The following is a 25,819-nucleotide window of genomic DNA, read 5'->3' on the forward strand; positions in this document are numbered from 1 at the left end:
CACCCTCCTCCTGACCCTGCATACAACCTCTCCTTAATGATCCCTCCTAAGGATAAAATATTCCCTGATTATCCCACTCCCTCTATACTGTGTTCTTCTTAGCCTACTGACCCTTTCCTCTGAAAGAATATTCCCTTCTGCCTGGCCTTTGAGATGCCTGAAGCTCTATGTTTGGATTATTTTCTCTATTACAATAGTCTCTTTCCCCTTATTGCAATAATCCTTTCAAATAGTCTCTTTTTACCTAAGTCTAGATTTATTTTTAGTTGACAATAAAAATTACCAAGTTGTTTGTCTGTTTCGATAATGTACTCCCTTTCCCCCAGATTCGGAGCTGTTTATTGGAACAATGAGAAAGCCAGGTTCCTATTTGTGTTCTTAGCATGCCTTAATCTGCCTGTGTCTCTGACTGTCCCTATGCCTGTTTCCATCAATTTCTGTTTTTATTTTAGTCTCTGAGTATGTCATTGTATCTCTTTGTCTATCCCATTTCCCTCCTTTTCCTTCACCTACCTGTCTTCTTGAGGCCAAGCTCCTGTCTTCAGGTTGCTCCAGAGATACTCGAGAGAAAGTAGAGCTGGTTCTTTCCCGGAGTCTGGTAGTTTGCTGACTGAAGCTGACTGAAATCTTCAGCCTAGACTTCAGCTGCCTCTGTGGTAAAAGGGCCTTATTTTATCCTCCAAACAGGAAGAGAAAAACTGGTTTCACTTTTGTTTTTGTTTTTTTTCCCCGTTTAAAAAAAATCAGCTGATTTAAAGGAATCCTGCTTGTATTTATTTATTCATTAATTCATTTATTTATATTGTGATTCCTGGGTGTTAAAATAACTGCAAATGAAAGACTAATGTTGGTATATTTGTGTGCATGCATGTGTGTATCAGTGGTGGAATGGGTTGAGCACCAGATAAAGAACATGGGAGAGACAGGATAGGGAAAGAATTTAGGAGAAGAGACATGGGCACATTTGAGTGTCTTCCTCAGGGAAGTTGCTTTAACTGCTTTACTGTTCTAGCTCTCAAGTCACCCAAGGACAAAGAAGAAGCATGCTCTCAGTGCCAATGAAACTTCTTAGGTTTTATTTCCTATAAGAGATCTCACTAGAATTAGCTGTTTGTCTGTTTGTTTTGTTTTTTGTGGTTGATTTGAAAATTAACCAGGTTTCCAACATTGTATTAGCTGATTTGGATGATTCAACGCTACCGCGAGATAAATTCTTAACAGCATATTGTGTGTTTATGGTGAGAAAGAGAATTTTACAGTTGTCTATATTTTATATTAGAGCCTTTTAGTAATGTTAAAAATCTGACTGTTTTCTCTCACACCTAAATCCCATGTAAAGCATTTTGTTTCATTGATTATTATCTTACTCCATGATTTAATTCATTATAATTTTGCTTGTAGATCAGTACCTCCTGCTCCAGTGTTCTTCTTCTGTTTCAAGCTTTATGTGTCTACACACGTCTTCTTGGAGGTGAACCTCATACTCATTTTTCCCAGGTCCTCTAGAAATTCTACCCACATTGTTTCATATTTCCCCTTCCCACTCCCAGTACACCTGCACATCTCCACTACATGGACCTATACTGAGCTCTTCTGCACTGTGCTCTCAGAGCAGTTATACCACTCTTAATGATGCTCCTATCACGTTGTGCTGCACTGTAGCTGTCTATCTGATTTCTCCCATCCCCCAAACCTGAAACATCCCACCTTCCTGTGTTCGTCCCAGTTGTGAGGGATCTGTCTTCTTCATCATTATATCCCAGATGTAGTGCATGAAACATATAGATGAACAAAATGTGTGATGATTGAATAAGGAAATTACCATATCTGTCAGAGCTGTTTTCCTCAAGTTATATGTGAGGATATTAATAGCTATTTCAGTGAGTTGACATGAGGCACAAAGAAGGTATAAGGGCAGCTGGCATGGTGTCCTTCCAATAAGACTTCACTTTTCCTACTTTTAGAATAGGAGTGTAGGTATTTTCTAGTAAACAAGAGTTTAAACGTCAGTCATTAATTTGAGTCCGGGATCCAACAGTGACTAACTATGTTTGCTTATGTCTTGAGTGTGGAGAGGGCGACCTAAGTAATGAGAAGCACCCAGGTGGTGGAATGAATTTGTGCCAGTAGCACTACCCACCTCATATACATTAATGAGGATAAAATGAGATAGGTTAATAATCTCACCCAGTGCTTGGCCTGCAGCAGACATTCAAATATGAATTCTTTTTTCCCCAGCACATAATTTGTTTGAAGATCTAATCTGTCAGAACAAGAAACATCAAGTGGAGTGTCTTCAGCTGCAGTGCTCCTTCCAGTGTTTAATTTGATTAAGATTTCAGTAAATGTATAAATTAATGAAGGAATTAAAACAATCCTGTAGAATCAAAATCAGATTCACAAACAGGTTCATTTCACCACACAGTTACCTCCTGTTCCTCCAGGTCAACCCCCAATACAGAGGACAGACTCTTGGTTTCATCTTTTAGTTTTCTCTCAATTCCAAGAAATGTTTGTTTTTAACATGAACTTCAGTTAAATGATTAGTGAATGTTTTGTTTGTTTGTTTGTTTGTTTGTTTCAAGGAATTCCTTTATTTTTATTATTTTTATTATTTATTTATTTTTAGCTGTGTTGGGTCTTCGTTTCTGTGCGAGGGCTTTCTCTAGTTGCGGCAAGCGGGGACCACTCTTCATCGCGGTGCGCGGGCCTCTCTCTGTCGCGGCCTCTCTTGTTGCGGAGCACAGGCTCCAGATGCGCAGGCTCAGTAGTTGTGGCTCACGGGCCCAGCTGCTCCGCGGCATGTGGGATCTTCCCAGACCAGGGCTCGAACCCGTGTCCCCTGCATTGGCAGGCAGATTCTCAACCACTGCGCCACCAGGGAAGCCTAAAATTCACCAATTTTAAGTACATAATTGATGAGTCTTAATGAGTATATTCCATCATATAATCACCACTAGGATAACAATATAGAACATTTCCATCATTCACAATTTCCCTCTTGCCCCTGTGCAGTGAATCACCTCTCCCAACCCAGAGCCCTGGGAGACTATTGATCTGCTTTTCATCACCATAGTTGTGTTTGTTGTAGAATTTCATTTAAATTGTCATATAGTGCATATTTTATGGTGTCTGGCTTCTGTCATTTTGTTTTTGACATTATGGTTGCATTTAGCAGTGGTTTCTTTATCTAATCACCTGTTTGGTTTTTTGTTTGTTTGCTTGCTTGTTTATTACTGAGTATTCTATTGTATGGGTATGCCACAATTTGTTTATCTATTAATTCTTGATAGCTGAAGGTTATTTCCAGTTTGAAGTTACTACGAAGAAGCTGCAATGGGCATTAGATTATAACTCTTCCTATGGACATGTTTTCATTTCTCTTGGTTAAATAACAGTAAATGGGAATGCTGTGTTTTGTTTTGTTTTGTTTGACATCTTTATTGGAGTATAATTGCTGTGCAGTGTTGTGTTAGTTTCTTCTGTACAACAAAGTGAATCAACTATATGTATACATATATCCCCATATCTCCTCCCTCTTGAGCCTCCCTCCCACCCTCCCTATCTCACCCCTCTAGGTCCTCACAAAGCTTCAAGCTGATCTCCCTGTGCTATGCAGCAGCTTCCCACTACCTATCTATTTTACATTTGGTAGTGTATATATATATATCAGTGCTACTCTCTCACTTCGTCCCTAGCTTCATTATTGAACCTCCCTGGTTCAATACTGTATGGGTTAATGCAGATATAGCCCTCATTTTATGGTCTATATCTTAGTCTACACTCAAACCAGGTTGTAATCCTGAAGATCAAATCTGGGCAGACAGGATCCCTTTTCTTCTATTTGTAATTTGAACTTCTGTGACCCTCCAGAGGGAAGAGACCACATAACTTGTTCTGTGCCTTTCAGGCTTTTCTTCACTATCTTGTGCTTAATTGTGCTCCAATCTGTGAACATGTCTTTGCTGTCCCTCTGTGCTGGGAGGATGCAGGGGGTGGGACCAGACCAGATGTTGCCCTGCTTCTCATTTCCCCGAAATGAAACTTCAGTGTGGCTTTGCAAGTAATGTTTGTTTGTCTCAATCATTTAAATCATTTAATGGCGAAAATATCCATAGATTCAAAAACAGTCTTCCATAAATGTTCACATTTCTTACTTGGCTTCTTCCTTGTTAATCATTGCAGGATTTCTGTTTCATTTCTCAGTTCCCAGAAATAAGCCGACTTTTACTGTCAGTAGGGATCTTGGCTAGAGCAGAAAACATTTGTCTAAAATATGGCTTTAAGTGAATAGATATTGTACTCTTTTCTTTACTTCATAATTGAAAAACCCCAGGACATCTCTGAGAAGGAAACAAACTTTCAAACATTGATCCAGTAACAGCTGCCTTTCAACCAAGTTAGAGTTTGGAAAGATAAAGGCTATAGCATTTGAAAAAGTTGAAGTTGACCTATTTTTCTAAGTATGAAGTATAGAAATTGTGATATTTGAGTCACCAAGTAGTCTACTCATTTCCCATTTGTAGTATCTGGTGATGTTAGAAGGCTTCAACAATGAGCTGTCTCCTGATTAGGTTCCCTGGATTTTCACCTGTCTCTCTTCCTCTATCTTCCCTCCACTCCACCCCCAGGACACTGGGGGTTAGAAGATTGTGGTGGGTAGGAGATAGAATTCACATCGTGGAATTCCTGGCTCCAGGCTTTCTGAGCAGGGGAGCATGTTCTTCATTGTATGGGTTGTCTTCGAGTTTCTGACTCAGTTGATTCTCTTGTGTATGTTTATGTGGGGGTGAATCTGCTCATCTTCTGTGAGCAGCTCGGGCTGTGGCTTACCCTGGCCTGCTCTATCCACTATCAGTCTTGCATCCATTTTCAAAATCTCCCATCCCCTCACAGACCCTCTTCTGTTCTCATCGTTATATTTACATTAAAAAAGTTTCTGTGTTTGTTTGTCTATCATTTTAGCAGAGTCTCTGAAGGGAAAGGGAATAAATATGTGAGTTCAGTCTGTCATCGTTCCTTGGAACCCTATTGGCTATTAAACAGGCTAATATCAGGAATTCCCTGGTGGTCCAGTGATGAGATCTTGGCACGTCCACTGCTGAGGGCAGAGGTTCAATCCCTGGTTGGGGAATTAAGGGAAGTAAGATCCCATAGGCCGCACAGTGTGGCCAAAAAATTAAAAAATACACACACACACACACACACACACACACACATACACACACACACACACACACACAGGCTAACGACTCTCTCTTTTTCAAAAATCCCTTCATCTGCCACCTCGTATACCTTCACCTATCACTCTGCCTTCATCCTTGGCTTCTCAGAAACTTTGTGAAAGAATTATCTATGCTCATTCTCTTTACTTTCTCACATTCTACTCTCTCCTACCCACTCCTGGCTGATGTCTGCTGTGTCAGTGTACTTAAACAGCTCTGGATAAGGCCGTCAGTAGCTTCCATATTGCTCAAGAGGCAGGGTTTTTTGTTTGTTTGTTTTGTTTTAGTGTTCTCCTTACCCTTAGGAGGTGTTAAAATTCAACTGAGTAAATTTTAAAGATCTCTTTGGCTTTATTCAATGATTCATGTGCGGGTCAGAGTCCAATCTAGTAGACAGAAGAGATATCTGGAGAGCTATACAGTGAAGTAATTTTTAAAATTAATTAATTAATTAATTTATTTATTTATTTATGGCTGTGTTGGGTCTTCGTTTCTGTGCGAGGGCTTTCTCTAGTTGCGGCAAGTGGGGGCCACTCTTCATCGCGGTGCGCGGGCCTCTCACTATCGTGGCCTCTCTTGTTGCGGAGCACAGGCTCCAGACACGCAGGCTCAGTAATTGGGGCTCACGGGCCTAGTTGCTCCGCGGCATGTGGGATCTTCCCAGACCAGGGCTTGAACCCGTGTCCCCTGCATTGACAGGCAGAGTCTCAACCACTGCACCACCAGGGAAGCCCTACAGTGAAATAATTTTATAGACAGTAGGGAAAAGGAACAAGGAAGCTGTACTAGGCAAAAAGGCAGATTGGTTATTTCCTTATAGGAATGGCAAAGATTTATCAGGCGGATTACCTAACCAATGCTGATCAGGCAATTACTGATTGACTGGTATCAGACTCATTTCTGGGAAAGCCAAAACTATAATTAAGTCTCAGTTTAGTGATGTGGGGTTAGCAGGCTCAACTTTGGGCCTGTTGTCTTGTTTTTAACAGAGCGTGTGACAGTGTTCCTGTTTCTTGAAACCACCATTGACTTTCATGACACAGCACTTTTCTTGAGTCCCCCTTTGTGAATCTGGCTGCACTTCTCTTCTGCTGGCTTTGCAAGCTCATTGCACTCTGCAGAGACATGCACTACTGTATTTCGTTATGGCCTCGTTGTAAAACCTTTCTCATCTACTCTGTACTCTCACTCTAAATGACCCCTTGTCTTCACTGGTCAACCATATGCAAATTATTTTCTTATTTGTCTGTCAAGCATTGTATCAGAGTTCTATCCAAGGGATTTATTACAGGGTTGTGATCTCATGCAATAAAATGACTGTTGCCTCTGTGATTAGTGCTGGGCCTGAAGTTACCAGGACAGGCACTTGGGGAGGTAAGATGAACATGACATGGGGGAGGATAATGGTAAACTGGAATCCATGAGGATGAGCTGAAGACTGTTTTGCTCTCTTACAGCCTCCAGTCATCCAGTCACCTAACTCTGATAATTCAGGTGATCTGCAAAAGAAGCTGGTGCCCTTTGTCACAATATTAAACTCCTACCTAGCCCACAAGTTGGAGAAGATGAAAGAGGGAAGCTGGATGGGAGCTGATGGAGGTGTCACCTGAACCACTGCCCCACATCTACAAGGTGAGTCAGTGACAACATCTGTGAGCTGCAATAGTGTCCCTAATCAACTTTCTACATGGAATACAAAGAATATAGCTGCTTCACCTCTGCCTTCTAAATCTCACACAGAATATCTCTGTGGTCTACACTAACCTTGAACTACAAAGGGAAGGAAGTTCTAGAAAATGTAGTTTCAGTTTAACTAAGTAGACACAGGACAACTCCGCTACAAGTCTTGAGTTCCAGGCCCATAAAACTAGGGTGACCACATAGTTTGCTTTTAAAATGGGGCACTTTAGAGAGTGAAACATGATGGGGCAAATGCTACAATCCTCACAACAATCCAGGCCATCTATTTCAGAACATATACTCTAAACCTGCAAATCATCTACTCTAGAGTGGACCTCTCAAAGTATTTCCTCTAAGTGCAGTTTCTGACGCTAGTCAACTTTACTCTTATTTGCTGTAATCATGCTAAGTTGTATTAAAGAGACACATTTCTATGGCAACCAAAATTTTTTCCCTGGCCTTTACAGTCTCCTGCCATGATGGTCTCTCTAATAATGCGCTCTAAATATATTGTTTTCCTATTTTCCTGTTTTCCATTTACTTCCTCTTTTTTCCCCCATGGAATCTTCTCAGTTTAAGTAAGTTTTAAACTTTGGCTTCTTTGTCTTTGCTTTTAAAATTGGTATATGGGCTTTGTGTATGTACTAATGGTCTTGTAGTTTAACTTGGGGAGCACCATAATTGCAGGAGTTTGTCTAAACTACATCAATTCATTTGGTGATTAAAAGCCTATTTGTTTTCAAATTCACATTTGAAAGTTTTTCATTACTTTTTGATCTCAGAGGAGCATCCCGCCTAAAATATTTTTCAGAACAGAGATAGAGGATTGGAAATTCCCGGGTTCAGTGGATCTTTTCCTTTGCTAAACAAGATTGTCCTCTCTCTTCAAAATGTTCTCCTTGATGAGTCAATATTCCATCATTCTCAGGAAAATGGGAGAAATTTTAAAAAGGAATTAAAAGCCAGATAGGAAAGCAAAGATTCATGGCTGAATGCTAGAAAATTTATCTCAAATGACTGCTTTATGTTTATAGTGATCATTTAAGAAATAAGGATACCTAAAAACTTGGAGGAAAAATCCAAGAAGAGGAGGAAACCAGATCAGGAACAGACTAATGTAAGATAAGCCATGGTCTGAAGTAGAACACAGTTGAATCTGTATTCCATGCATGGGGTCAACACAAACAGGAAAATAACCAAGAAGTGACCTATTCAACAGTATGATTCAAAGACATGTTTGGCATAAGAGGAAGTCATGTCTTTGAATAACATTGAGAAGTAGCCACTTTAAACTGTCACAAATAAATATCATTACTAGCTTTCTTGGGAAGTATAAATTATTGAAATGATAAATATTTCTTAATTACAAATATAACTTGAAGCAATAGTTTTCCTGCAGACTAGATCTTGGAGTAACTGTTTCTTCTAGGAGTGGTCAGATTTACCAAGTATGTGAAGAAAACCCTTCTGTCCTCTTGACTTCAATGCTTCCACCTGCACAGTGGAGAAGGAACCCCAGAGCTCTGTGTTATCTTGGCAAGATCCCTTTACTTCTCAGTAGTTTCCTAAACTCACAGCTCTGCCATCACTCTCTGCCTTGAGCCTAAACAATTAACCCCAGATTTATGGGTTGAATTGTGTCCCCTAAAAGATACGTTAATAAATCCTCACCCCCAGTTGCTCAGAATGTGACCTTATTTGGAAATAGGGTGATTCCAGATGTAATTAGTTAAGATGAGGTCATATTGGAGTAGGGTGGCCCTTAATCCAATATAACTGGTATCCTTGTCAGAAGAGGAGAAAGAGACACACAGGCAGAATACCATGTGATGATGAGGCAGAGATTGAGGTGCTGTAACTGCAAGTCTGGGAATGCCAAAGGTTCCCAGCAAATCACCAAAAAAATTGAAGAGGCAAAGGAAGATTCTTCCCTACCAGTTTCAGATAAAGGATGGCTCTGCTGACACCTTGATTTTGAACTTCTAGCCTCCAGAAACTTGAGACAATGAATTTCTGTTGTTTTAAGCCACCCAGTCTGTGGTACTTTGTTACTGTAGCCCTAGGCAACTAATATACATGGTATGTGCTTATGTCCTTCATCTCTATTTATGCTTGATACAAGAAACCCACGGGCGTACAGTTCAGCATATACCTCTGCATGTTAAATTCTCATATGATTTAAACAGCCTCCTTTTGACTATATCTCATGCCCCTGTCTAAATCTGAAATCTTTTTCTTGTGTCCTGTGGAACATGAGGTCAGACAGCAGAACGAAACCAGACTTTCCTGTAAAGTCAAAGCTTCCTGTACTGACATCTCAAATACATCTGGCACATTCCCTTCTAAGGAATTTTAAACTTGCTGTTATCTTCGTTCAGAATGCTCTTCTCTCAGATAACTGAATGACTCCCTCTTTCAATTCCTTTAGGTCTTTAATTCAACATAACTTTCTCAGAAAGGCCTTTCTAATCTCCTTATGTGAAGTTGCCATCATATGCTTGCTATTCCCTTTCTATTTCTCTTCCCTGATGTATTTTTTTGAAGTATAGTTGATTTACAATATTATATTAGTTTCGGGTGTACAATACAGTGATTCAATATTTTTATAGATTATACTCAATTTAAACTTATTACAAAATAATAGACATATTTCCCTCTGCCGTACAATACATCCTTTTTGCTTATTTATTTTATACATAGTAGTTTGTATCTCTTAATCCCTTACCCTTTTCATCCCTGATGTGTTTTTTACCTTAGCACTTTTCACCATAAAATGTAATTTATAATTTATTTTGTTTGGAAGGAAAAATTCAATAGGGTGTTGTATAAAATTGATATAAACACCTAATAATAACTTAAATGAACTATTAAAAAGTGCTGACCTGAAACAAATAGACTGCAAGATATTTCTCCAACAAAGATGGGTTTATTCAAGATCAGCAGAGAATTGCAGTTTGGGGTCTGCATCTTTGGCAAGCCACATGCAAGTCCCCACACAGTAAGGGAAGGAGAATACTTTTATAGAAGGAGCAAGGAAGTTGGGAAGGCCATAGTAAACAAAGAGTCCATGGCTTTTCATGTTTGAGTCCTTGACAGGAACAAAGAGGAATCTTCCTTCTTCCTTTTGGACTCTGCTATTGTCCCAAGGTGTGAGAGCTTCCTCTTTGATCTCCTGACTCTATTTAATTGAGGTTGCTGTTTATTATTGTTTTTACACTTTTCCCCTTTTTATCAAGATTTTTCTCTGAAAGCATTGCTGATCAAGTCAGGTTTTCCAATTTCAGTGGCTTTTTTGCCCATCTGTGCCAGGAAGTGCCTTTCTTCCTGTAAGTGTACTGTGAGTGTAGGTCTCACATTGGAGGGAAAGTGCACAGATTGAAAACCTATTGGAGTCACATCTGAGTAATGAGGGGTAAGAGGGAGAACTCTCAGGCACTTTTTATCTGAAGCCCATATGTTATCAAGATCATAGACACTGGAGGTCATCTGAAGTTTTACGTCATCATCAAAGGTTTGGTGACAAACTTCCAACAAACCTAATCTGGATATCTTGGGAAAACTTCTCATCCAATGTCATCTGATTCAGTTCTGTGAAATCTTTACTTTCAGGTCACCAGATGATGTGCTGTCCAATCAGGATTTGATGCTTTCTTTACATATGTCATGTGAATCCAAGAGTCTATCTATTCCTTGGAGTTTGGTGACATAAGGATTGGTTAGCAGTGCCTGAAAGAGACCTCTCCAACTAGGTTGAGGAGACCTCTTCTGGAGGTATCTTTTCCAAAAGATGATATCTCCAGGTTGCAAGCTTTGATGCTTAAGATCTTTGTCTCTTGAGAGTGCACTGTGAAATGATTGATGTACCAAAATACGGTTATTTTTAATAGAAGCAATTAGGCCTTTGCAATATCAGAGTATCTCTCCTTTTATCAGTTTTGGATCAAAAGAAGCAGAAGCCAAGTGCATTGGGCATCCTGTGACTCTCTCAAAGGGTGAGAGCTTATGAGTTCCAAAAAGGGTAGATCTGAAATGTAGAAGGACCAACAGCAATGATACTGGCCAAGGTATTTGGAGGGCCTGTACAAATTTTGCAAATTGAATCTCAATAATGCTGTTAGTATGTTTGACTAAACCAGAGCATTGAGGGTGATAAGCAAAGTGAATATGTTGTAAAACCAGCATAGTTGTTGAAGTATCTGGCCAGTAAAATGGGTTTCTTGGTCATTATTAAGTTTGAGAGGAGTTTCCTAGGTAGGGATTATCTTTTCTAGAAGGACTTTGGCCAGAGAAAAGGCCTTTCTGCAAGGGGAGGCTTCAATCTAGTGTGAAGATATGCAGATCATGACTAAAACATATTTATACCCATTAGACAGAGGAAGTTGTATGAAATATATTGACCAGACCTCAAATGATCCATTAGGCAGTTTAAATTGTTTAGGAACAGTACAAACAGGCTTCCTTGCGTTGCACTTTGGGCAAGTGGAACAAGTGAGGTAGGCACTCTTTGCAACCTTGTTACTCTTTCCCACCAATATCGATTCATGAGTGCCATCATTTTGTCAGTGGACCAACAGTGGTGAGGAATGGGCATTTTAGAGTCTCCAGGAGGACTGGTGTTACTGAACCAAACTTGGGCCTACTTGCCCATGCACAGTAAACTCGATATACTGACACCTGGCTGTGGTGAAGAGAAGTGAAGCATTTATTGCAAGGTCAAGCAAGGAGTATGGGCAGCTAATGCTCAAAAGACCAGAACTCCCCAATGGATTTAAGGGAAGGGTTTTTAAAGACAGGGTGAGTGAGAGTGTTGCAGGGTGCCTGATCAGCTTGTGGACTTTTTTCTGATTGGTTGGTGGTGAGGTAATTAGGAGTGAACATCATCAGCCTTATGGTACCAACTGTTCTGGGTCTGTGTGCTTGTGGTCAGCATGCAGTTAACTTCTTCTACCTGGTTGTGGTTTCAGTATCTGCAGAACAGCTCAAGATATGGCTCAGATATTATATATAGCCTTTGAGAGGAACTAAAGTCCTTGACTTTGTTGCATGGCTAAACTATTATTGTTTTGTCTTGCTTGACTGTTTCCCTTCATTTCTGTGTTTTCTCAGTTCTCTGATTAAATTTACTCTTTGGAACTTGGGCAAGGCCTAGGAGGCTAAAGTTTTTCTACAAACAAGTGACAGGGGACATGGCAGGGTCCTGCTCAGTTACACTGGGTTTTTATTTAGTCCAAAGTGGAACTTTCTCTTGTTATCAAATCAATAATAAGAAGAAATGGGACCGTGGCTTCACAGTCAGCTTCAGTTGAAACTGTCTAATCTCAAATCAGAACAAAGTACCAAATGAGTACTGGCATAGAGAACAAGGCCTTAATGGAAATGTTAAACCTCAACATAAATCCTGAACAATGCCTTGAGAGCTTCAAACGCAAAGAGAGCATGAGCTCAGATGCAGGAGAAAGAAATACCTTCAAACTCCAGGGTCAGTGAGAAAAGCAATGAGCCTATGGGGTCAATTGTGGCTATGGCACCTGTTTACTCACCATCTCCACAGCCTTCAGGGGTCTTCTCTGGTCCTTATACGGGCCACCAAAATGTTGACCTAAAATAAATAAACTGCCAGATATTTCTCCAGCAAAGATGGGCTTATTCAGGATTAGCAGAGAATTGCAATTTGAGATTGGCAACCATGGCAAGCCATGTGCATCTCCCCACATAGCAAGGGAAGGAGAATGCTTTTACAGAGGGAGGAAGGAAGTTGGGAGTGCTATAGTAAACAAAGAGTCCATGGGTTTTCATTGTACAAGTCCTTGACAGGAACTAAGAGAATTGTTCATCCTGTTGAACTCTGTTATCATCCTGAGACATAAGAGCTTCCCCTTCTGGTCTATTTAATTGAGGTTTCTGTCTATTAATTTTTTTAGAAAAGTAATGATTTCTGGAATTAGAAAGAATTGACTAGACAACAGTGCTTCCAAACTGATTTCAAACCTTTTACTATACTGATATGGCTAGATCAGGTAAGTGAAGAGGGATATGTGTAGACAAATAACTTGTTTTCGTCAAAGAATTGACTCTCTTCTGTTATGTTTAGAGAGAGGTTGTAGAAATGTGGAATTCATGGTGGTGTGGTTAGAAGGTAGCTGATATTGATGCCGAAAGCTCAGCTTCTCTGTACACTGGTGCAGAATCGAACCTGAGACAGAGTTTTGGGTGAAATAGAAAAGGATAGCTTTATAACTTTGCCAGGCAAAGGGGGACAGAGCAGGCTCCTGCCTTGAAAAACTGTGTCCCAACTTGGAGAGGATAGTGAGAAGTTTTATAGTAATAGTTCAAAGAGGGCATGGTCAGCTCATGGACATTCTTCTGATGCATTGGGGGTGAGGTAAGAAGGAGTCAGCATCATCAGCCTTCAGGTTCCAACTTGTCTGAGGTCTACATGCTTGTGGGCAGCATACTATTGTTAATCATTAACTTCTCCCACCTGGAGGAGGTTTCAGCATCTGCAGAATAGCTCAAAGACATTGTTGTGTGTATCCTTTCATGGGGAAACAGGACCTTGCCCAAGGCTGCACTATTGTTTCTCTTGACTGTTTGTTTCTCCCTGGTCTCACATCCCCTGCCTTCCCTAATTAGCAACTGCTTGACTCTGCCTGTTGGAACTCAGGGAAGGTCATGGAAGCTGAATGAAGGCTATCTCCTGTAATCAGAGAAACCGGGAACACAGAAAGGCTTTGTGCCTAGGAGCCCCACAGGGCCCTGCTCAGTATCAATAGATGAAACAAATTATTATTGACTGACAGAGTGATATTGGTTGGATGCAGATATTTGGTTACTTACTGCATTATTTTGCCCTTAATGTCATCATCCATAACATTTCTACTTATATGTAAATAAAATAAAAACGCATGTTAACACATTTGGTAGATGTCACAAGTCTAGGAGCGACAGCTAAGGACGTGGCTTACAAAATAAGACCTAAAGTAAAAGTTTCTTTTACTGTAATGATGGGTGATGGTCATAATTATAAATTTAGTCATAGGTTATTAAAATCTGAATTATATAACAAAAGCAGCTGCACAGATTTAATTGTATGGTAGCATCGATTTGTCAATGTCTAGAGATTTATAAGAACTATAAGATGGATATTGGTCCTTAGTAGCAAATATGGGGAGAGAGAAGGTCTTCAGAATATATTTTATAGGCAAAAGAAGAACATAGAAAAGATGGTGAGTGAAGATAAAGAAGTTAGTCAATAGTCAACAGAGAGTAAGTCCTTTTTCAGGAAAGTGTTTCAGATTAGGTGCTGGTGATCAGGAATTGTTGTGAGAGAGCTAGATTTAGAGGAGCTCTCCAAATTACTTGTGGAGTTTGAGGGCATGGGCTATTGTTAGAGCTACTTCTTTTAAAAATATTCTGACATCATCTGATCTGCTAAGTGCTGATGCTGAAAAATGGAGACACTGCATTCCAAAGTGGTGAAGCTAAGGGAGATTGTTATAGGAGAGAGAGAGACGCCTGGAGGCTATAGAAATAGTGAAATTCAACAACTGGCACTACTGATGGCAGACAGATAAAGGTGGGTAAAGTGCAGTTACTTAGTCATTAGATACACGTTTGGGAGAGGAGAAAGAAAGATTCCAGATGTGTTTTAGATGTAAGTTTACCAGAAACATGGGAGTGAAAAGACCATGTATTTATTAAAAAAAAAAAAAAAGAATTATTGAACTCTTACTAGTATCAGATACAGGAAATAAATTTATGAAAAAAACAGACTTGTTCATGCTTTTATGAAGCTTACTCGAATGGAAAAAATGGCAAAAAAAAATACAAACACGTGGAAGCTAAACAATATGCTGCTAAACACAAATCGATAAACCTTTAGCCAGACTCATTGAGAAAAAAAGGAAGAGGACCCAAATCAATAAAATCAGAAAAGAAAAAGGTGGCATTACAGCTGACACCACAGACATACAAAGAACCGTAAGAGACCACTATAAGCAACTATATGCCAATAAAATGGACAACCTAGAAGAAATGGACAAACTTTTAGAAAGTTACAACCTCCCAAGATTGAACCGGAAAGAAAATTTTAAAAATATGAACAGACCAATTATCAGTACTAAAATTGAATCAGTAATTTAAAATCTCCCAAAAACACAAAAGTCCAGGACCAGATGGCTTCACAGATGAATTCTATCAAAAGATTAGAGAAGAGTTAATACCTATCCTTCTGAAACTATTCCAAAAAATAGTTGCAGAGGAAGGAACACTTCCAAACTCGTTCTATGAGGCCAACATTACCCTATACGAAAACCAGACAAAGGTATCACAAAAAAGAAAATTATAGGCCAATATCGCTGATGACCATAGGTACAAAAATCCTTGACAAAATACTAGCAAACCAATTCCAACAATCCATTAAAAGGATCACACACCATGATCAAGTGGGATTTATCCCAGGGTTACAAGGATTTTTCAATATCCACAAATCAATCAGTGTGACATAACCACATTAACAAATTGAAGAATACAAACCATATGACCATCCCAGTAGATGAAGAAAAAGCTTTTGATAAAATTCAACATCCATTTATGATACAAACTCTCCAGAAAGCAGGCATAGAGGAAACATACCTCAACATAATGAATGCCATATATGACAAACACACAGCTAACATCATACTCAACAGTGAAAAGCTGAAAGCATTTTCTCTAAGATCTGGAACAAGACAAGGATGCCCACTTTCACCACTTTTATTCAACATTGTTTTGGAAGTCCTAGTCACAGCAATCAGAGAAAAAAAAGAAATAAAAGGAGTCCAAATTGAGAAAAAAGAAATAAAAGTGTCACTGTTTGCAGATGACATGATACTATACATAGAAACATAGTTTTCTGCTACCAGAAAGCTACTAGAGCTCATCAATGAATTCTGTAAAGTTGCAGGGTACGAAATTAATACACAGAAATCTGTTGCATTTCTATACACTAACAACAAAATATCAGAAAGAGAAATTTAAAAAACAATCCCATTTACCATTACATCAAAATGAATAAAATACCTAGGAATAAACCTACCTAAGGAGGCAAAATACCTGTACTCCAAAAACTATAAGATACCGATGAAAGAAATCAAAGATGACACAAACAGATGGAGAAATATACCATGTTCTTGGATTGGAAGAATCAATATTGTCAAAATGACTATACTTCCCAAGGCAATCTACAGATACAGCTCAATCCTATCAAATTCCCAATGGCATTTTTCACAGAAGTAGAAGAAAAAAATTTTTAATTTGTATGTAGACACAAAAGACCCCAAATAGCCAACGCAATCTTGAGAAGAAAAACAGAGCTGGAGGAATCAGGCTCCTTGACTTCAGACTATACTTCAAAGCTACAGTAATCAAAACAGTATGGTATTGACACAAAACAGACATGTAGATCAATGGGACAGCCACACAATTTCCCACACACTTACCTTTGCATACTAGTTACCAGCACTGACTTTAGTGTCAGAACAAGGCTACTAGCTGTGACATCCTAAACAGAATATTTAACAGTTAGGTACTTCAATACCCACTGGTGTAAAATAGCATAATGTTAATAATGCCTACCTTACTGGTTTGTTGTGAGAATCAATGTGATAATGCACGGATAATGCACTAGACTCATACATGATACTCACATGTCTTTGTTTAAACACGCAGCTGTTTTCATTTTCACTCTTCTACTTTTTTAATGTTATATTCTGGGGGAATGTGGTAAGCCCAATTTCCTGGGAAACAGGATTATAACATCTTTGAAAAGTTCTGAGTTGCAGATCACTCATGCTTCCTTTCTTATCCTCTCTAACATGTTGCTTTTGTGTATTCAGTCACACCCCTGTTACGTCATATCCTCCTCCAGGTTTTGGCCACGAATGTACCTCTCAGCAGGCTCTATTTTGTATCGTGGAGAGACACAGAATCCTCTCTATTTTCCTTGTTTCAGAACTAACAGCACTGAGCTCCAGGATCTCTATGGTACCTGAGGAAAGAAATCCTTTCATTAAACTATAGAACTTTTTGTCAGTCTTTTGTGTGCTTGTTCTCAAGAGAAAACACAGACACCAACAGGCTTCTTCTGGAACAAGAAACATATATTCTGTGCCCTAGTCCAACACCCAAACGACATCACAGCTGCCCAAAGTTCCCCAACCTTGGGTAAAGACGTACTGGATCTTCATTTCCCTGTTCGTTCCCCACAATACCCTTTCTCCCACCCCAAGACGGTGCCTGCAGCCATTTTTCCCAAGCCGCTCCTCATCTTCCTTGGAACTTTCTTCAGGGATCAACGAATCTCACCTGGTACCTTCAACCACTTACCAGGGTCCACCTGCCCTCTCTTCAAGAGTGAAAAATTCTGCAGACATTTGCACTAATCAAGGGAAAGCAGGCTGGTTTGCCTATTTTTGTGCTTCCTGGAGATCCATGTCTGGTCTCTGCTCAGGCTGCATGGTTGGTGCTGCTGCACTGAGCCCAGAAGACTGGAGCCGGGGCAGGAGGGTATATTTAACACTCACCGTCCCTTCCTCCCATGGGCTTGTTAACACACAGTCTCTCCTGGCTCCGGGGAAATTCTGTGTGCTGCCAATACTGTGTCCCAGGGACCTGGACAGGGAAGCTGAATCTCCACCCACCTACCTATTCCTCTTTCTACCGGGACATGTTTAACTATACGTGTGGATAGGGTGTAGCCCTTTTTTCTTACTACCATATGCAAGGTAATGCAGCACCAAATTACTCAAAAACCAGGATGAGAACCCTAAGTCAGTTAATAAGGTAATTAATACATTCATTTGTTCATTCATTACAAAAAATCACATCCTGCTTTTATTGAGCTCTTTTTATGTACAGGGCACTGTGCTATACATTCTTTGGAGTAAAACTATGTAGATCATGGTTTCTGTCCTTTAGGAACTTCTAGTATTCTAATTAAAATTAGAAGTATACACTGTAATGAGCGTAGCATGTGACATGGGCCAAAAGAGAGGTGCAAAGTGCTCTAGGAACACCAATGAGAGAGAAATGGTTTCTAACATAATCTAGAAAAGGTTTCATCAAAGAGGTGTCATTCCAGACTCATGGCAGGAAGGTAGCGTGAAAATAGCGTGATGGGAAATAATTTTGGTCCAGTAATCAGAAGATCTGGTTTTTAATCTAGGTTCCATCCTTCTGAAGACATTTAACCTTCAAAAATTGTCTTTATTCCTCAGTTTTTTATCTCATAAAACATGGTAATAATAATTCCGTTGTCACATCATATTATTAATATTAGTTTCAAAAGTAATATGTATAGGAAAACAGTTCTAAAACTGTCTAGTGATAAGTATACAAATGTAAAATATTACCTGTGTTGGAATATGAACCACAGCCATGATTTGATCAGAAGAAATGATGTGAGAGGGCTTTCAGTGTAGAGAGACTAGCACAAGAAAGAATGCAGCATAATGACAGCAGAAGGTGAGACAGGTGACTAGAGTCCTCTGCCTTGGACTCCAGGAAGCACTCAGTCATTTGACGAGCATTTGTGGAGTATGTACTATGAGCTGAGAATAGTGTGAAATGGCAATCCCTTCTGTCTGTCAGGTTATCCACAAGAGAGTGGTGAGCCTACAGTATCTCTGCTCTTAATCGTGCCTCAGTAACCATAAAATCGAGAATCAAGTGCTAGAAGTTTTGCAAGAGCAAAGGACCAAGAGATATACTTGTGTCTCTGTGAGTAGCCAAAGGTGGATGAAGAGAGTGAAACAGGGGCCTGAAAAAGTGAGAAATTCTAGAGAGATTTTAGATTCAAGAGAGGTAAACTCCTAAAGATCCTAGAGGATAACTTCCAGGCAGTATCTGTCTATTGTAACCTGTTATTTAAGGGAATGCTAGTGATTTGTTGTAAATAGGATGTAAAATTTGTTCCAAAATACTCTGCTTTAGTCCTGCCTGAGAAGACCTCAAATGAAACTGTGATGTATCAACCCTTCCTAGGTATATTGGCAGGTATATGTGTGATCTCAGAATACACCAGTGACATAAATAGGATGTGACAACTGGTAGTGGTGGATTCATTTACATTGTTTACACTTCTATGACCAGGAGATGAGTTTTTTTTTAATTTTTAAAATTTATTTATTTATTTATTTATTAAAATTAATTAATTTATTTATTTTTGGCTGTGCTGGGTCTTCGTTTCTGTGCGAGGGCTTTCTCTAATTGCTGAGAGCAGGGGCCACTCTTCATCGCGGTGCGCGGGCCTCTCACTGCGGAGCACAAGCTCCAGAGGCTCAGGCTCAGTAGTTGTGGCTCACGGGCCCAGTTGCTCCGCGGCATGTGGGATCCTCCCAGACCAGGGCTCGAACCCGTGTCCCCTGCACTGGCAGGGGGACTCTCAACCACTGCGCCACCAGGGAAGCCCCGAGTTTTATTAAAAAAAAAAAAAAAAACAAGTACAGTAGTGTCTTCCTACATATCTCCAAATACATGTCAAAAAAGATGGGTGTTTGTAGTTTAGCTTTGTTTTTGCTCAGAAATGCAGTCAAACAGGAGTTTGTTTCCAAGTGACCCACTGAGCAGTGTAAACACTTCTGTTTATTTCAAATAAAATATATTTGTATTATTTATCATTTATACTATGTGCTCATACCACACTACCTTCTGTATCAGGTAGTCCAATAGAAACATACCTGTTTTGTTCTTTAAAAAACTGGCTAGAATTTGATGGAGAAGGATAGACTTAGCTCTTCCCATACTCCATCCATTTGTTTTCTTTGTCTAAAAGCATATGGTGTATTGGCACTATTCTGGAAAGCCTGGACCACTGGTCTTCATGAAATGAGACTATGGAACACGAAAATCAGGGAAGGTAATAGCTTCCTAAGGAATGACTGTAAGAGAAAATGAAAACACCTGTGCTATAAGCCCTCTCTCTTCTCTGCAATGCATGGAGCTGTCCACTCATGCTTGCCTGCACCAGATGGTGACATCTGAAAGAGCTGGTATCGTTGGTTAGAGTTGCTAAATATATAAAGCAAAAATGATGTGTCTAAAGAAAGAAAGAAAGAAAAAAAAGAAACCAGAAGAAAAAAAGTGTGTAACTCCCACATCAATGATACATTATTAATAATAATCAATAAAAATTAATAAAATAAGAAAAAAATGTGTCAATTATACTTTAATTCTCCCTTATCAATCAGCTAGATTAAAACAACATCAATGCATGAATTCCATGAGAATTAAAAATCCAGAAAATTTTGAAAAAGTTAATATGAAGTCACTGAAATCAATTGAATTCTATTAAATTATTTAGCATAAAAAGGCTGACAATATGTTTCTTTTTAAAATAAACTTTTTATTTTGGAATAATATTGGATTTATAGAAAAGTTTTAAAGAGAGTTCTCACATTCTCCTCCCCCAGTTTGTTTCTCCTAATATTATCACCTTACCTTACTGTGTATACTTTCAAAACCAAGAAAGCAAGATTTGCACATTTTTAAACTAAACTCCAGGATTTGTTCAGATCTTACCAGGTTTTCCATATCCTTTTTACATTCCAGGATCCAGTCTAAGTTACCACATTCCATTTAGGTATCTTGTCCCTAAGTCCCCTATATTTGACAGTTTCTTGTCTTTATTTGTATTTCACAACTGTAAGGGTTTTTTAATGAGGCAGAATAGGGGTTTTAGTACTACAGAAGAATGTTATTTTTTTTTAATGCTCTTTTCCAGAAAGGTTTTTGGACGTTTTCTGACTCTGTTCAATACGAAATGTTAGGAAATAGTAAAAGATATTGGAATATTAAGTTCAAGAAAAAAAATGTTAATCACAGTCTAAAATTCATCTGCACAAGGTTGTAGTGTGCAAAAATTTATAATAAAAACCAAAAGGAAAATTGCAATCATACTGTGAAGAAACTTGAAGGACAGACTAAGAAACTTGGAGTTTACTCAAGGTTGATGGGAACCAGTAGATATTTTTGAGCACAGAAGCTGTCTACGTTGATCCTCACTTGCTCTGTAGATGTTAGTTGCCTCTGGCCACGCTGGGTATCTCTCCTATCTGAAAGACCCTGTATGGATCCAGTACTTCTATTTCCTGTAATGATGAAGGAGACTGGAGACTTCCCCCAGACACTACCCTGGCAAAAGGGAATTACAAAAGAGTAACATTATTTATGCAATATTTTGAAGGATTGGCAGATTATAAAGATGATTTGAAAGAAACAGGATCAAATGTAATAGGGTAAAAAAAAGTCCTCTATCTAGGTTTATAGACAAAATAATTATATCAATGGACTATGAGAAATAATCTGATAATTAATAGTTCATTTGAAAATCTTAGGTTTGGAATATAAAATTCAATATCAGCCATGCGGATAATATGACTATGAACATGCAGTTCAAGTCAAGAGAAGTGTCAGTCCCACCAGAGTTCACATGGACTCATCTCATTTTTGTTGTTGAAAGATATATAAGTGCAGGAGACTGTGCTAAACACTTTTCCTATACCTGAAGTATTTGGTTTCAAATTTTGAAGTCAGAATTAGAGGTGTTTTTTTAAACTCAAAAAAAAAATAATGCATTTTATTGGAAAATAAAGAAAAGCACAGTAAAGGAAATCAACATCACATATTTACTTCCTGATAAGGAGATTCATAAAACAGCTACGCTATTGATGCCCAGAGGAAGACATTCCCATCCCAGACCACTACCCCCTTTCAGAAACTTATTCTATGGGGGAAGGTGAAAGATAGATTTTTGATGAACTGTATATCCCATCATTTATAAATTATAATAGCAAGACACTTATAAGTTTATGTAACTGTTTTGGCACAAATAAATGTGAATATTACATTAAATAAATAGGGACCAGCTAATAATGCCTGATAACCTTGCTAGTAGACTTTTGCATACTTTTTAAAATTGAAATACAGTTAATTTACAATATTATATTACTTTCAGGTGTACAAGACAGTGATTTAATATTTTATATAGATTATAGCCTTTCATATCCTTTCTTAAACTGTAGAAAACTATAGGAAGATAAACTGCAACAGCAGAAGGCTTCCACATCTAAAGAGAGAAGCTTCATGTAGCCTGTTGTTCTGGGTCTTGGGTGACTGTAAGGAGTTAAATTTCCAAAAATCATACTGACATACCCTCTAACCATCTCTCTGTCCAGATGAATAAAGGGGCCTATTTTATTGGCTAAGAAATGTTTATTTAAATAAATATGCTGGTAATAATACCTTTGTCACAGAATGCAATGTATAAGAGCAAGGGGTTCATTGTATAGTTACTGCTACTATTTCAGTCAAATTCCTTCTAGTCTTATTTAAATAAATGAACAAATAGACTGATACTATTTTGTATAGTATAGTATTTTGATACTATTACATAATCTAATTTTTCATTTATTAGGAATATTTTTCTGTCATTAGCTCTATTTAGATCATGGTATTTTAATGTCTGCATTCCATTTAATGTATAAACTACAAATTATTTAACCAGTCCTCTGTGGAAATTTAGCATAGTTCCATATTTTTCTTATAGTAAATACAAATGTCTGTCTGCACAAATATTTCTTAATCAGAATGTTTTCAATACTTTTAGCATTTGTGATATATATTGCCAAATTTTCTTCTAACAAGGCTGAGTCATTTTGTACCTCCTCATACCCTAGCAAAGTGTGAGGGGTTTAGTTCCTGAACCTGCCAGTCCTACCTACAGGTGTGACACACATGCCTTGCCTACATGGCTCCAAATTATATTCATTTATTATATTTCTTTATAGCTACCATGTGGTAGATACTATTCTGGGCCCTGGTAATAAAATGATGAACAAACAAATGTGATCCCTAGTTCCATGGAGCTTATAGTCTAATTAGAGAGACTGAAGATTAAATAAACAACTGCAATCAGCCACTCCACTAGTTCAGTGTGGGCACTGACCTCGGTAAATCAGGAAATGAAGCTCTAAACCCCTGTAGTCCAGGAGGTGATATGTTGCCAATACAAAAATTCACAGTTTCCTATCTCCTTGCCTTGTAATTCACAGTAGGTGATCACATGGGGCCCCACTACCTCATAGGCTACAGTTGGTGTCCTCCGGCTAGAAGAGATCTCATCCAGAAGTCTCCTGATGCTTTTCCATAATGAAGCGTGTGTTTCCTTGAATGGCTTCCTCCTTCCACTTCCCTTTTCTGTATCTTCTGCCTCAGAACTAAAACCCAGTAACAAACCCAGTAAGAGCCATTTAGAGAGATGCTAGTTCTGCATTTTTTTTTTTTTTTTTTTTTGCTTTTTGCTTTTTTGCTTTTGCTTGTGCTCATAGTCATCCCTTTCCACCCCACCAGGATGCATGATTCATGAACCTGCTCTACGTAAATTACAATAGAGCAGACAACATGGGATCAACTTCTAGCCTGTACGTTAAGACCTTGTCTTGAAGAAATACAATTTCAAGCTTGTAATCCACCTCTCTTCCTCCTTCTGAACTAGTTCTTTGGTAGTACCTTTGAAACTCTAGTCCCTAATTTAAGCTCTAAGAGCTCCTCTGGACTTCATAGAAGACATAGATCCTAAGTTTAAGAGCATTATCTAAGATTTAACACATCCCTTCTACCCAACTCTGCTAGCTTTCCCAGGCTTAGCATCATGGCCTTGGTATAGGCGCAGAGTACGGTGTAAGGCTCTCTTTACCTCTTGGTTGCGCAAGCAGTAAATGATAGGGTTGAGCAGTGGTACAATGACAGCGTAGAGTACAGACACCAGCTTGTTGGTGTCAAAAGCTGAGATTGCCTTTGGGCGGGCATAGATGAAGATACTGGCTGCATAGAAGATGACCACAACAGTGAGATGAGAGGCACAGGTGGAAAAGGCTTTATGGCGCCCAGCAGCTGAGGGAATGCACATCACAGCACTGGTGATGGCCATATAGGAGGCCCCGGTGACAGAGAGTGGCCCCAGCAGTATAAAAATGGCCAGGACAAAGTCTGTAAGCTCTGCTGTAGACATGTCAGTGCATGAAAGGTTGAGCAATGGGGAGACATCACAGAAAAAGTGGTTGATGGTGTTGGGGCCACAGTAAGAGAGGTGAGAAATGAGAAAAACCTTGACCATGGAGATGCCAAAACCTCCAGCCCAGGAGCCAGCTACCAGCTGCACACACAGCCGGCCACTGACAATGACAGGGTAGTGGAGAGGATGGCAGATGGCCACATAACGATCATAAGCCATAACTGCGAGGAGGACACACTCAGTGCATCCCAGGCCCAGGAAAAAGTAGAGCTGTGTCATGCAGCCCTCAAAGGAGATCAGCTGCCCATGGCCCTGTTTGGACCCAACAAAGCCAGCTAGCATCTTGGGAATAGTGACAGTAACGTACCAAATCTCCAGGAAGGACATGTTAGCCAGAAAGAAGTACATGGGTTTGTGGAGGCTGGGGTGGTTCCTGATTGCCATAATGATGAGTATGTTCTCAGTCAGCACCAGCACATAGGCCAGCAGAGAAAGGGCAAATAACAGTGCCCGCAGTGGCACAGGAGCTGGGAAGCCCAGCAAGACAAACTCACTCACTCTCCCACTCTGGTTCTTCCTCTCCATGGTGTCAGTCATGCCTGCTGCTCTTCAGAAGAGAATAGTGTCCTCAGGAGGCAGCAGCAAGAACCCAGCCTTCCTCTCGCTGGAAGAATTAGTAGAATGAATCGATGTTGCTCATTCGTATTAGTAGAATGCAACGTGTGTAGTGCATATAATTCATCGCTGAGCTGAGGCCGTTGTTCTCGTCTGTAATCTGGGAATGAGCTAAGATAAAAGTGGACAAAAATAAACTACTTTCTATTGGGATAGGACAGGAGTGTATTCTGGCCCTTGGAGAAGTATGTATTGATAAGCACCAGTTGGTCCCTAAAAAACACAGATCAAAACCAAAATATTAAGAGTCTGGGCTGCCCTGAAGTGAGAGTTTGTCTATGAGCTGGATTATGACTCTGTTTTGAGGAAATAAGTTACACAGTGGAGGAATAACAGTAACATATAACACAATTAAGTGTTTACTATGTGTTATTAGTATAGGAACTATTCTGAAAAATTTGTATATATTAATCCACCTAATCTTCAGAGGAACCCTATGAGTAAGTACTGTTATTAACCCCACTTAACACCTAAGGGAACTGACGCATAGAGAGGTTAAGTGACTTGTTCCAGCTCACACAGATAGTAAGAGATGGAAGCAGGAAGCCAGAACCTCAGAGCTTCTAAAATATTCAGGCAACATGAAGGAGGGACTGCAAGATACATCCTGTATTTACACCCAGAACGGAGGGTCTTTGGGGCTCAGCTAGGGATGCAATTTCCTCCTGCAAGGAAGAGGGAAAAAGTAGAACCCAAGGAGGTCATGGCACCTATAGAATGAAAGTCCTACATAACCTTGTACTTAAGAGGAGGATGTGGGACCCACGTGGAAATCATATTAAGAAGTGGATTCTGGATTTCTGAAGAACTGAGAATTCCTTCAGTTCTGAAGATTGTGCTAACTATCTTGGAATGAGAGTAGAACACCTTCATTTAGTATCCCTAAAAGCTAAACCAAGTGACATTAAAATTTTCAATAGTTTATTTGAGTAACATCGATTCATATCGGGCAGTGCCTAACTGAAAATGGTTAGGAGCACTCCACTGCCAAAAGCTAGGGGCAGAGCTTTCATAGAGCAGAGGCTGAAGCAATGCAAGGACATTATTTGATTGGCTATAGCTTGAGTGGTTGCCTTATTTGGGAAAGCCTAGTTGGATGTTTGTGATTAGTTCTTAAATTTTGTTGTTTTGGATATGAGTGCATTTGCAGTTGACTCTGGCTTAAGTTTTGGTTTGCTCATGTAGGCTA

The 25,819-nt window shown here is 39.3% G+C and overlaps 3 protein-coding genes across 3 annotated transcripts in view; 1 reads left to right on the forward strand and 2 right to left on the reverse strand.

The window, feature by feature from the left end:
• The window catches only part of LOC132370631 (interferon-induced very large GTPase 1-like), a 31,518-nt gene extending 30,847 nt beyond the window's left edge, over window positions 1-671 (reverse strand). Inside the window, exon 1 of the mRNA XM_059931010.1 lies at window positions 514-671. The gene's annotated coding sequence lies outside the window, so the exon portion shown is untranslated. The remainder of the gene's footprint in view (window positions 1-513) is intronic.
• The window catches only part of ZNF215 (zinc finger protein 215), a 284,622-nt gene that overhangs the window by 160,838 nt on the left and 97,965 nt on the right, over window positions 1-25,819 (forward strand). The window contains exon 6 of the mRNA XM_059931013.1: window positions 6,683-6,857. The gene's annotated coding sequence lies outside the window, so the exon portion shown is untranslated. The remainder of the gene's footprint in view (window positions 1-6,682; window positions 6,858-25,819) is intronic.
• Window positions 23,557-24,549, reverse strand: LOC132369833 (olfactory receptor 226). Its single transcript, XM_059929521.1, has one exon. It carries the CDS (start codon window positions 24,538-24,540, stop codon window positions 23,557-23,559), a length of 984 nt encoding a protein of 327 aa, XP_059785504.1. The 5' UTR covers window positions 24,541-24,549.

Source organism: Balaenoptera ricei, chromosome 8, assembly GCF_028023285.1.
Source record: "Balaenoptera ricei isolate mBalRic1 chromosome 8, mBalRic1.hap2, whole genome shotgun sequence".
NCBI classification, from domain to species: domain Eukaryota; kingdom Metazoa; phylum Chordata; class Mammalia; order Artiodactyla; family Balaenopteridae; genus Balaenoptera; species Balaenoptera ricei.